The sequence below is a fragment of the Plecotus auritus genome, assembly GCF_963455305.1.
Source record: "Plecotus auritus genome assembly, chromosome: 7".
Classification (NCBI taxonomy): domain Eukaryota; kingdom Metazoa; phylum Chordata; class Mammalia; order Chiroptera; family Vespertilionidae; genus Plecotus; species Plecotus auritus.
In genome coordinates, this window is record NC_137774.1 from 7,870,996 (window position 1) to 7,884,550 (window position 13,555).

At 45.2% G+C, this 13,555-nt stretch overlaps 1 protein-coding gene across 1 annotated transcript in view; it reads left to right on the plus strand.

Annotated features, from left to right (window-relative positions):
- Positions 1–7,400, plus strand: part of LOC308252453 (ABC-type organic anion transporter ABCA8-like) — a 48,049-nt gene extending 40,649 nt beyond the window's left edge. Inside the window, exons 32-39 of the mRNA XM_080677097.1 lie at positions 53–213; positions 725–800; positions 880–974; positions 2,840–2,959; positions 3,139–3,279; positions 4,897–4,976; positions 6,315–6,370; positions 6,501–7,400. Coding sequence (XP_080533223.1) covers positions 53–213; positions 725–800; positions 880–974; positions 2,840–2,959; positions 3,139–3,279; positions 4,897–4,976; positions 6,315–6,370; positions 6,501–6,599 — 828 coding nt within the window. The 3' untranslated portion in view covers positions 6,600–7,400. The remainder of the gene's footprint in view (positions 1–52; positions 214–724; positions 801–879; positions 975–2,839; positions 2,960–3,138; positions 3,280–4,896; positions 4,977–6,314; positions 6,371–6,500) is intronic.
- The last annotated feature ends 6,155 nt before the right edge of the window (positions 7,401–13,555 follow it).

The window sequence follows — 13,555 nt, forward strand, 5'->3', positions numbered from 1 at the left end:
ATGGGAACACAGAGGAGCAATGTAGGGTCTGAGAGTGAAGTTTTCTCTGCAGGTGCTACTAAAAGGCAGCAGCGAAGGGGACCCCCTGGGGTTCCTGGGGTACTGTCCTCAGGAGAATGGGCTGTGGCCCAACCTGACAGTGAGAGAGCATCTGGACGTGTTCGCTGCGGTGAAAGGGCTGAGGAAAGCGGATGCCACAGTCACCATCACACGGTAAGGGGGCGGGTGGAGCCAGGGACGGGGGGGGCAGTGTGTGGAGAGGACACACCTGTTGCTACCTGAGAGGTCCAGGAAGTCAGTTGGAGTGACAGCCTTCACAGGAAATTGAAGACTTCCCTGGAGACTCAACACTGACCCAGATCACAATGGGGAAATTTCCAATCAGAAACTGGTTTCCCAATTTTAACATGTTATTTCATTTTCTCATCTTAAATATGGAAAGAAAAAAGTATGTATTGGCAAATTAATCAAAAATACTAAAATGTAAGTATAAACTATCATAGGACAGCTATTTGCATGTCATAAAATGCACTTCAAATCTTTTAAAAGGAAAACTAATTTTGGGGGGCTCGGGGGTGTCAAACCAGTCTGTTGTAACGTGGCCCAGTGTCTATTTCAGTACCCCATTTCCGAGCCCTGTCCCCACCCTGCTCCTACGTGGCTCGCTCTCCCACCAAGGGTCCTGGTTGTCAGAAGCCTGTGGCCCCCATTGTGTTTCCTTCAGGTTGGTGGAGGCGCTCAAGCTGCAGGGGGAGCTGAAGCGCCCTGTGAAGGCCTTATCAGAGGGAATCAGGAGGAAGGTAGGGGCGGGGCTGGGGTTACACCAGGAGGCCCACTGATCCCAGATCCTTGCCAGATGTGCCCTTCCTCTCCTTCCAGCTGTGCTTCGCGCTGAGCATCCTGGGAAACCCATCGGTGGTGCTGCTGGACGAGCCTTCCACGGGCATGGACCCCGCGGGGCAGCAGCAGATGTGGTGAGGGGAGCCGCCTGTCCGGGCCAGCGTGGACGCCTGGCAGGGAATCTGTGAAGTGTTTAACTCCTGTGAACATTGTCCCTTAAGCTGTTTTGTTTTGTTTTTTCCTTTTCATCAAGTTTTTAACGTGTGAAATCTGAATTCTGTCAGGGACATATACCTACTTATATCTGTTTCTTAGGTCAAAGTTGTGGCTACCCACTTTTTTTTTTTTTTTTTTTTTTTTAGATTATATTTATATTGATTTCCGAGAGGAAGGGAGAGGTAGAGGAAGGGCAGTTTTGGGGGGTACCAGGCCTGCAGGGGAGGGCATTGGGGGCAACCAGGCCAGCAGGTGAGGGCATTTGGGGGTGACCAGGCCTGCAGGGGAGAGAAGTTGGTGGGGAACAGGTCTGCAGGGGAGGATAGTTAGAGGCAACCAGGACTGCAAGGAAGGGCAGTTGGGGGCGACCAGGCTGGCAAGGAATGGCAGTTAGGGGTGACCAGGCTAGCAGGGGAGGGCAGGGCGACCACGTCGGCAGGGGAGGGCAATTAGGGGCAATAAGGCTGGCAGGGGAACATTTAGGCATCAATCAGGCTAGCAGGGGAGTGGTTAGGGGGTGATCAGCCAGGTAGGAAGAAGCGGTTTGAGGCAATCAGGCAGGCAGGCAGGCAAGTGGTTGGGAGCCAGCAGTCCTGGATTGTGAGAGGGAGTCGAACATCCCTCAAAGATTCCCAGATTGGAGAGGATTCAGACTGGGCTGAGGGACACCACCACCACCACCACCCCCTTGCACGAATTTCCTGCACCGGGCCTCTAGTTTATTATAAAAAGCTGGTACTCTCATACATAACTGATACGAATATTTTTCATCATATATGTTCACTTTTTTTTTTAGCTTGGCCTTCTAGTGAACCTTCAGCTTCATTGAAGGGATCATCGGGCATGAGGGGTGGGGAGTTAAAAGCATAATTCATTGATGAGCATCTCTTATTTTTCCTTTATTGGCAGCAGGGCTTACCCTATTTGAAATCGGCTTCCCATTTTGTTATGTTGGGTTCAAACCCACATGTAATAGCCACCACTGAAGGCAGATTTTGGTAGACTTTCAAAGTGTTGTTTGGCTTGAGACTCCACATGCTTTATGGCTTCCAAAACACAATGGCCTGGCCAGCATAGTTCAGTGGTTGAGCATCGACCTATGAACTAGGAGGTTACGGTTAGATTCCCTGTGGGGGCACATGCCTGGATAGCCAGCTCAGTCCCTGGTATGAGGCATGCAGGAGGCAGCTGATCAATGATTCTCTCTCATCATTGGGGTTTCTATCTCTCTCTCCCTCTCCCTTCCTCTCTGAAATCGGGAAAAACATATTTAAAACACACACACACCACAGACAGCAAATCCTGCAGAAACAATGGTCCAACTGCCACCCCTGTAGTGGCTGTAGCTCTGGCTCGGCTCCCCTGTTTGCCCCGCCTCCCCAAGAGCTCAGTTCATCCCAGCCCAGAGGCCACGGCCACCAACTCCACACCTCTACAGAAAGCAAGGCGGCCACCCCTCCCGTACACTGTCTCTTAATACAAAATAAAACAACCCGAATATCATTCATATAGCCAATACTTTGCAAAAACATCTTACTGTTTCTCATTAAAGGAAAAATAATCATGGTCAGGGCCCAAACATACTCACTGTGAGTATTGTAATTGCTCAATTGATCTTTTAAGAAGCTATGGTGTATCTGTGTGACACAGTAAGACACAATCACCCCGTGTCCCACACTTCTCATGACAATGATCATTCTCATAAGGATTCACAGGTGGGGCAGAGGGCGGGGTTCTGGATGTTGTTGTGTATGTTTCCCATGCATCTTTTCTTCCCACTCAGGCAGGCGATCCGGGCCAGCTTTAACAACACCGAGAGGGGCGCCCTCCTGACCACCCATTACATGGCTGAGGCAGAGGCCCTGTGTGACCGTGTGGCCATCATGGTGTCCGGGAGGCTGAGGTGACTGTCCGCCCAAACCCACACTTGACCACCAGGTGCATGGCTGGCAGTTTGTCAGTGGGCAGAGAGGTCACTATGAAAAACTGGGACCACCTGGCCAGGGTCTGATGGCCCAGTCCTAAGACAGCACTAGCAGCAAATCCTAAGTCTCAAGCACTGCCTCCTCCTCCTCCCTCCAGATGTATCGGTTCCATCCAGCACCTGAAGAGCAAATTTGGCAAGGATTACTTGCTGGAGATGAAGGTGAAGACCCTCGCCCACGTGGAGCCCCTTCACAGCGAAATCCTGAGGCTTTTCCCCCAGGCTGCTCGGCAGGAAAGGTAAGGATGGTGGCTGGCTTTGATCTGCTATCAGGTGTCAGTTTTTCCTTGTCAGGTTCATAGAGCTGTGGTCATTCAAGCCCACATTTAGCCCAAAAGGAAACCCTAAAAGAAATGATTTGTTGGACACTGCAGAAAGTCAACTAGAGAAGGGCTGATGTTGGGTGTTATGGTCCTACTCTGTACCAGGTATTGTCCTGTCCTTGGGTTATCTTATTTAATCCTCACCGAGACTTTCTAAAGTAGACTCTGCTGTTCCAATGTAAAAGGAGATGATTACAAAAATGCATTGTAAGAGTCTGGCCTTTGCAAGGACCTTATTCCATGAAAATTGGTAGATTGGTTAGGTCACGTGATAGCTAATAAGTGGCAAAACTGGGATGTAAAACTGTTTCATTTCAAATCTATTAATATTTCCAATTTTATATAGAGTCTGGTCATGGAACAATCCTCATAAAAGTAATACACTAAAAAAATACAAAGATTAACAATAGGGTCATTTTTTAAACAACTGCAATTTAACTGCAGAAGACAGAGAATTTAGCAGTTGGGGAAAAGTAGTAAAGAGAAACAAGTCATAATGACAAGACCAGAAAATATATTTCTACAGTTGAGTATACTGTAAATATAAAGTCAATGTTATAACTCATTGTGTAGCCCAGGACTAAATAGAAATATGTCATAGCGGTGCAGGGAATAAGCAAAATGGATGAGAAAGGTTGCTTCATAAATATATGAAATAGAATCTTAAGGAAATGAAACCTGAATCTTCCTGGTTTTCAAATGATGGAAAGACAAATTTATCTGAGAAACAAATTGTTTTAAAAATGGTTGCTGGATATTATTTGGAGCTTCAATTCCTAGAGATTTCTGGTTTCCTACTCAGAGACTCAGTTATGGTCTCCTGTGTTAGGAAAGCAGTTTGAGTAGGAAGGGAAAGGTAGGGTAGGTAGAAATGCTCTGGAGAATAGACTTAGATTTCTGCCTGAGCTGGAAGCTTGAAGAAATTGCATGGTGTCAGGGCCCAGTTGGAGGATGAAGCCGAGGAGTAAGTGTTGACCTAGAAAGGGAGGTGGGCCCTAGCCAGCTTGACTCAGTGGATAGAGCACCAGCCCGGGTTCGATTCCAGTCAAGAGCACATATTTCAGTTGAAGGTTGCAGGCTCCATTCCCGGCCCTGGTCGGGGCCTGTGCAGGAGGCCACCAATCAATGTGTCTCTCTCACATCGATGTTTCTCTCTGTGTGTCTCTCCCCTTCCCATCCATTCTCTCTAAAAATCAATGGAAAAACATCCTCTGGTGAGGATTAACCAAAAAAAAAAAAAAAAAAAAACAAACAAACAAAGTGAGGTGGAAGGTGACTTGGGTAAATCTGGAAATTTAATTTGCATTGTACCTACTCATCTCCATCTGAGGGGACAAGGGCACTAACCTGTCTGTCTGCCTCCAATCCCCAGTTTTCCTTGTGAGCTGCCTCTTTTTTATTAGTATAGATTCACCCTCTGCATTTTGCCTACCACAAACCACACTTACAGAAATAAAGGCCAGAGAGATGTCTGAGTCAGTTCACGTCCATCGCAGGTGGTATCAGCGTCTCTCTCCCTTCCTTTCCTCCCAGGTACTCGTCTCTCATGGTCTACAAGTTGCCAGTGGAAGATGTGCGACCTTTAGCACAAGCTTTCTTCAAATTAGAGAGGGGTAAGAGTGATAGGGTTATAAATAAGAGCCTGAAAGCAGATAATTTCAAGTCACAAAATAATCCATCTCCATGGCAAACATGAAATGTGATATAATGTTTTAAATTCAAAACTGAAAATTTCAAATTTAATTTTAGGAGCATAATATCAAGGAAGTACAGGCATTCTGTGTGTGTTTGTGGGGGTGGGGAAATGGGACTGATTTTTATTCTTCTGATTTTTTCCATATCTTTTTCTATAATATATTAGTGTAAGTTAAGTCAAAACTCAATCATACATGCATTTAAGAATAATATTGTCAAAAATAAAGAAGAAGAATATGGTCTTTTAAAATATTGGTGCTTACATGTTTAAAACTAAATTTTATGTGGACTTGCATATTATCTCTTTGCCTTGGACTCTGTATTAAAAACTTACCTCTTGTCTGGTCACTAAGATGATCTTGTGTCTGTTGTGCTATAAAACTGACCACACTGCATCTCTCATCGCCAGGCTCATGTGGTCCTTACCATCTGAGCCCATTGACTCTGCGACTCTGCTCTGTGCTAGCTGACCTCCCTCTCCATCCTTATTCTTTCATTGTCACTGCCCAGTGACATCTTCGCTTGTTTGTCACCTTCTCTGAGGAAGAGATTCAAGTCTCCTGGTTCTAGAAGACTCTTCTTCCTCCTGTTAATAGCATCCATGTTCACAGTGATGCCTCTTCTTTCCATTCTCTGAGCTGAGCGCCCCAGCATTCTGAGCATCCGCTGACTGGCACTGTGGCCAGTACTAGCCTGGTATGTCTGGTGGTATATTTCCAATCTGGTACTGTTGGTGGCATATTTCCAGCCTGCTGGGCTCTTATTGGGCTCCAACTACCCTTCCCAGTCCATTTTGGTCAAGGAGAAAGTTTTCTATTTGGTTTGGCTCAAGGAAACTGCATGGACGGAAAGAGGTCCATGAGGATTACCTGCTTCTGAGAAAACCTCAGGCATCTTTCTCTATAACGTTCTGATGCAACCCTTTTCCAAATGTGTCTGCCTTCCACCTCTTCCTGTGCTGGATGTGTCTGCCTTCCACCTCTTCCTGGCTCACCTGCAGGAAAGGAGGCCTTCTCGGCACCGTTTCCTCCCTTAAGTAGACATCTCAGAATCTGTGCAACATAACACCTTCCCCCAAACCTATGTGAATGCACTGCTGTTCTTTTAGCTGAAGGCTGTGCTTAAACCATCCTAATGGTTCTTGCCTTCCTCTTTTCATTTAATGCTTTTAAAAAATAGTTATTTGTATTCTGTGCTGAAAGGCCATCTGGATATAAAAACATATAAAGCCCTAATGTACATCCATCCTTGTGCAGTTAAACAGAGCTTCGACCTGGAAGACTACAGCCTGTCACAGTCCACCCTGGAGCAGGTGGGTCAGTTTTAGTGATCTTACATCATCCATGGAATATAACAGTACAATATGTACCTTTGCTTTTCACTCTCTTGGAGCTACAGGAAACAGTATGACATCCCTATCTCTATTTCTCATCCCATTTTAGGTCTTCCTGGAGCTCTCCAAGGAGCAGGAGCTAGAGAATTTTGATGATGAACTTCAACCCTCCATGAAGCAGAAGCTCCTCCCCCAGGAAGAGCCTTGAAGCCCCAAGTACTCTCCGTTTCCATTCAAGCCAGTGGTTGTTTTTTAAGACATTTATTTTGATAGCATCAGTGTTTGTATTTAGAACCTAAATTGTGAAGGCTGGCAAGGTTTTGGTGTGGTGGAGAGGAGGAGTGAGGGCTGGGAAATGCACTGACAACAGGGACACAGGCCCCTGACTGAGTCCACCTCCCAGTCCCAGCCTAAATGTGTCTGCAGGTCACCCTGATCCCAATTTTCTGTCTAATGCTGAATAAATAAATTTACATTTCTGATTATGATATACAAATTTTATTAATATTTTTTATCAAAAACTTAAAATTCTTTTTTTGCTAACCTAAACAGAGAAATACATATATTTACTCTTCAGCAAGTGTGACACTTTATAAAGCTGATATTTTAATAATAATTTAAGTGAGCATGTCAAAAAGTATTATACTTATTAAAAATATTTTAATACATATTCTATGGCTAAAAATATGAAAACATCATTCATTGGTCATAAAATCTGATATCAATATATTTGATAACATTTCCAATGGTAACACTATCAGTCATACAGACATAGTCTGGAAAACTGAAAACTTGCTATTAGGAATGTATTATACTTTTTTATTTTTATAAACTAACAGAGTTGGATTTTCATTGTATTTTTAACTCTTTGCTAAAGATGCTTGTATTATAACTGATCTTTTATGGACATCTACCACTTCATCTCAGAAAGTTGATAAATGTAATAGGTCCAATGACCAAGTTTGTGGAAAATATAAAATAAATCTCATATATATAATTTTGAAATGTCTTTTATTTCATGTGTCTTTTTCTCAACTCTTGGGCCTCTAATTTACAAGTTCATTTCAATCCAATGGAAAATTATTTCTAATACAAGAGCTAGTTTTCTGCTTTAATCAATGTACTACCAAAATCTAAATAAGGAAGACACCACACCATGATTAAGGAAGTAAAAAGTGGTGGCAAGCAGAGCCATTTTCTAGAAAAATCTTCTCAAACTACTTAGTGTGATGACCATGTATAAAATGTATGATTTCTGAGTGGAGATGATTCTCTGAGCTTTCTATCAGTGCTTTTATGTCTTTTCTTCCCTTTCAGAAAATTGTTAGCATCCCAGAAAATTCTGCTCCGGAGAGCTCCCCTCCCCAACTGCCTTCCCAGGCTCTTATGTGCAGTCTGTTTATGCATCTTGTGCTAGGAAGAAAAAGATGAATGGAACTCAGTTCCTGCTTCCACTGAATGCTGCCGTGTGGCACAGTGACTTAGAGCGTGGCCTAAATTTAATCTTGGATCTACCATCTACTATCCAGGCAGACCTTGTTTTCTCATCTGTAAAATGGAGATCTTGATCTCCTTACCCACAGCAGAGGGTTACCATGACAACCAAAAGAGACAAAGGCAACAACACCACCAAACTGCTGCCTGCCTGTTACCAGTGCCCAGGGACTCAAAGAAGCTCTGCCATGCTCTGACCAGCTGCCAAGAACCAATTCCAGCATGTAATAATTACAAGAGTTTTACCAAAAGATTGGTGAAGCTTGGGGAGCTCAACAGGGTTGAGTCACATGTAATTTACCTGTTGGAAATGGCTAAAAGGCATCTTGCCCAAACCTGAATAGGATTGTTAACTGCCAGACAGCTCAGGGCATTTTATTGCCTCCTTTTGGCCAAAAAACTGAACAGCTATAGGCTATTCCCGAAACTGACAGTGTTTCTGAATATCCTTTGATACTCTACCCTTTGAAGTGTATATTTCCACCTTGCCTTAGGACAGACAGGTTGTGGGTCCTTGGTCAAGGTGAGAGCCTTCTAGCTCCTTCAGTCGGAAGCTCCTCTGACCCGCAATGCCTTTCAAAAATATCTTTCGTCCTTGGACTCCTTCTTAATCATCTACGCACAGCCCCTTTCTCCAGAATGCTGAACCCTTTGTAAGGCTGGGAAAAAAATATCAAGTATCTGGATAGATATATGAGTCTGATATTCAGTATGCAGGGTTTTGAGGATTTGGGGGACTTAAAGCTAAACACTTGAGATTCCTCAGCATGTAAGTTATATTTAAGGCCATGGAACTAGGTGATATAACCTACAGAGTAAGCATAAGTAGAATGAAAAGACAGCCCATGGACTTGGCCTTGAACTCCAAAATTTAAAGATTGGGAAGGGACTGTTGTGTGCCAGGATCTACTCTCAGAAACTCTCCTTAATGACAAAGAGCACCCATATATAAGGATGTACATCAGCACCACTGAGTTTCTCCTAGCAGGGCAAATCCTGCAAACTCGCAGTGTTCAATATAAAAGCATTGGAGCCTACAGCACAAGCACAAGGTAACAGTTCACCAAGTGACATGACAAGCAAAGACATGCTGCGCAGTCACAAACTGACTTTTACCTGGTGCACGAGCAAGAATTACATAGAAGGCTGGCAAGGTCGTGTAATGGGCATTAAATTGTCTTAAGTGAGATGAGATTCATGCACAGATGGAGGTTCATCTAATTACCCCTTTTTCTCACTTTACAGATTTCTCCTGACTTGGTGGAGTATTTAGGAGCTTCTGAACAGTATCTAATTTATCTGGCATTGCTGATAGTAAGAAGACATTTCCATTTAAATGTTCTTGCATGAGGGGGATGCATTTGTATGCTTTGCACTAAATTAAAAATTTAATTTTCATGCTTAAAAATTTGGCACTTTACACATTTGAACACACACACACATCATAATTTTAGCCAGAAGGTGAGAATGAACTTTTTGTGTAGGTGATTTTGAAAAGGAACAGCGGAGGGGACGCCCTCAAGTTCCTGGGGTACTGCCCTCAGGAGAATGCACTGTGGCCCAACCTGACAGTGAGGGAGTGCCTGGACGTGTTTGCAGCTGTGAAAGGGCTGAGGAAAGCGGACGCCGCAGTCGCTGTCACACGGTACCTGGGGGAGACACACCTGTCTTCTACTAGAGCGATGTCATAGATTCACAAAAAACTAAGGAAGGACCATTCTAACTGATGACTCCATACTTATTGGTAGGGGAGATGACTTGTTCACCTAGATCCCAATTCAGCATTATGTTCTTTCATTTTAAGCCTGGAGAGGAAAAGTCTAGTGATTATTCTTAATACAAAAATAAGTCATTAAAAATGTGAGTTTAAAAACCATGAAAGGGCCCTGGCTGGTGTGGCTCAGTTGGTTGGAGCATAGTCTCATTCACTGACGGGTTGTGGCTCCATTCCCGTCAGGGCACATATCCAGGTTGGGGGTTCAATCCTCTGCATGCAGGCGGCAAACGATATATGTTTCTTTCTCTCACCCTCCCTCCCTCCTTCCCAACTCCCTCTTCTTCCTCTCCCTTCCTTTTTCTCTAAAATCAATAAATAAAGAAAAATAAAAATAATGGAAGGCTCATAAAGTATCCAAGATATTTTGAACTTTTTAAATTTTACTTTTCCATTACAATTGACCTTCAATATTATTTTGTACTAGAGGCCCAACGCACAAAAATTTGTGCAAGAATGGGCCTTCCCTTCCCTGGCTGCTGGCACCGCCTTTGCTCCTGACCAGAGTCGCCTTTCTGCCTTTGCTCTGGCCAGGAGCCGCCTTTCTGTCTTCCCACTCTGCTCAGAAGCCCGGAGCGGCTGGGGCGATGCAGAATGCCTGTGTTTCCAATTGTGCGCTGGTAATGGGGGTTGACTCCTGTGTGCTTCAGGTTGGTGGAGGCTCTCAGGCTGTGGGAGGAGCAGAAGCGCCCCGTGAAGGCCTTATCAGAGGGAATCAAGAGAAAGGTAGGGATGGGGCTGGGGTTACTCTAAGACGCCTACAGATCCTAGATCTGTGCCAGATGCACTGTTGCTCTCCTTCCAGCTGTGCTTCGCGCTGAGCATCCTGGGAAACGCGTTGGTGATGCTGCTGGAGATCCTGGGGCATGGATCCTGCGGGGCAGCAGCAGATGTGGTGAGAGGATGTTCTGGGCAACCCAAAGTGAAAGTGTTTTACTTAGCAAACGAAAGACCTCAATATTATCAGGAAAAGCAATAGTACGATGGTGGGGGGGGGGGGGGCGGGGAGAATCTGATAGCCCACTGCAGCCAAGTTTTATGAAGGAGAAAAAGATACTCTAACAAATTAATACTCAAGAATTTCATTCTCATCTTAGATTGTCTGGGTGTGCATGGCCTGATTTTATACTCAATCAGATCAATCTACATTAAGTTTTTCTGCGACATCTCCAGATACGTAATTCTACTGGAACAAAATAATTCTTTAATTATTTTAGGATATATTTTGAAATCTGCCATTTTGCACTTTGGGGTATATGTCATTATTATTATGTTTTTAAATAAGTTCTCTCTTTTTCTATCTTTTTTCCTACTGTCTTCTCATAAATATTCTTGAAATTCAACATTTTTTTTTACCTAATGTCATTCTCTACATTATTCAGCCCAAGCCATGCACTGAATTATTCACTCTAACCAGTAGTTTGGTTATTTCCATGCCTGTAACCCCTGCAAAAAACAAACAAAAAACAACAACAATTAAAAACCCTTTCTTTGTGTGATCTGAATTCATTGATTATTTCCCAGTGCACAAATCCGTGCACCTTGAAAGGAACTGTGGGTCACGAGGCTGCAGTGGGCACAGGGGCAGGTCTCAGCCCATCTTCTGCACCCCACCAGCCCCTCATGCTAAGGCCCCTGGTCCCCTATTTGCCGGCAGCCCCACTTCTGCCACCACTGCTCCCACGCACTGATAGTGCTGGCCCTCCTTGCACCTGCTGATGGCACGGAGTTATTGGGGCCAGTGCCAGCAGCGGGTGCAAGTTGTGGCTCCAGCACCGGCTGCAGGTGCAAGCAGGGCCGGTACCAGCAGCAGGTGCATGTGGGGCCATTGCTGGCAGCGGATGCAAGAGGCAGCTGCTGGCCCTGATCACTCCTCAGGTGTAGGGGGAGGTAGAGAAGCCCTGAGGGGCAATTGGGGCTGGCAACCACCTCTCACATCTGCTGATGGCGCCAAGCGATTGGGGTTGGCACCAGGCGCCTACAGTGGGTGTGAGCAGGGCCAGCGCTGGCAAGAAGTGTGAGCGCCAGGTGGGACCATGGCGCGTGGGAGTAAAGAATTTTCAGTAACCATCAGAGGCTCGCCCTGATGACAGCAACCGGTGACTGACTTGGTCTGGCGCCCCTGCTCACTTGCTCCACCATCCCACCATGGCCAACACCCGCCATGTCCCATGCTCTGCCACCTGTTGCTGACGCCCACAATGGTTCTGCTTTAGTACATTGACTTCTTGTTGTTCCACGCATGCTTTCTGGTGGTCAATGCACATCAAAGTGACTGGTTGTTCAGTTGTTCCGCTGTTCAGTCTATTTGCATATTAGGGTTATATATATATAGATGAGCCCGTGGACACTTTTTAAAATTTTTCTTTTCATGTTACCTTGGCATTCTTCCTAGTGAACATTTCCTTTGCTCTAACTTTAGTCAGGTGATCCGGGCCACCTTTAGAGACATGGAGATGGGCGCCCTCCTGACCACCCATTACATGGCAGAGGCGGAGGTGGAGGCCGTGTGTGACCATGTGGCCATCATGGTGACTGAGAAGTTGAGGTGAGTGCCCACACGAGGTCCCCAGTCATGCCCTGCACAAAGATGTTTCCCTGCTCATGGCATCACTGTGAGGAGTATGAGGGGCTGGCTGCTCCGGCTCTCCCTGGCCCTGCCCTGGCCTCCAGAAGCCAAAAATCACCAGCAGTATATTTCTCTCTCCCTTTTCTTGATTGACTTCATCCTTTTCCTCCTCCCTCCAGATGTATCGGTTCCATCCAGCACCTGAAGAGCAAATTTGGCAAGGATTACCTGCTGGAGATGAAGGTGAAGACGCTCGCCCACATGGAGCCCCTTCACAGTGAAATCCTGAGGCTTTTCCCACAGGCTGCTCGGCAGGAAAGGTAAACCAGGCGGTGGTCTGTTTCACCTTGGCCTCGGTGTTATTTTCTATCTTCTCATTCTTTTTCTTTTTCTTTTCTTTTTTTTTTTTTAACTTTATGGTCATTGTGAAAAATTCCTAGAGAAAGTCCCAAACCCAAGGGCTACTACAGGAGGGAAACAAGAGAACAAAGTGCTCATTTGGAAAGAGATTCTGTGAAGGGAAGGTGCCAGGTACGAACAGGTACACGTACCTAGTTCATTAGTTCATTCCAGTTGTCCTTTTAGAGGGTGAAGCCATCCCCATTCAAGGAGACCTGCTGTGTAACACCCAGTGCCAGGCAGCAGTCAACCTCGCTGAATGGTGTCTCTCAGCGTTTTTATTATCAGGAACATTATCAAGTAATGAATGGCCCAGGAGGCTCAGGCAGGTTAGACCCGTGGTCGGCAAACTGCGGCTGGCGAGCCACATGCGGCTCTTTGGCCCCTTGAGTGTGGCTCTTCCACAAAATACCACGGCCTGGGTGAGTCTATTCTGAAGAAGTGGCGTTAGAAGAAGTTTAAGGTTAAAACATGTGGCTCTCAAAAGAAATTTCAATCGTTGTACTGTTGATATTTGGCTCTGTTGACTAATGAGTTTGCCGACCACTGATTAGACCATGCCAAATAACTTGTGGTGGGGCCAGGAGGTGAGCCTAGTCTTCTTTAGATAAATACGATTCTCAACAGGAGAGAAGGATGATAAGTAATCTGCTTCTGCCCTTCCAGAGGGGTACGCATGGTCAGATTCCTGCCCTTTGTCTCCAGTTCCTGCCTAGAGTAAAAGGGGCCTCTTCTTAAGAGCCTGGAAATGGTTCTGCTTTAGTACATTGACTTCCTGTTGTTCGAAGAGCATTCACACTGTGGCTGTTTCCAATGCTATACAGATGTGTACCTGCACACAAGTTATTGGTGCCATTGATGCTCCTTTTCATTTACTTTTTACCTATGTCATGGTTTTATTTTTTACATTACCATTTACATTCAGTAT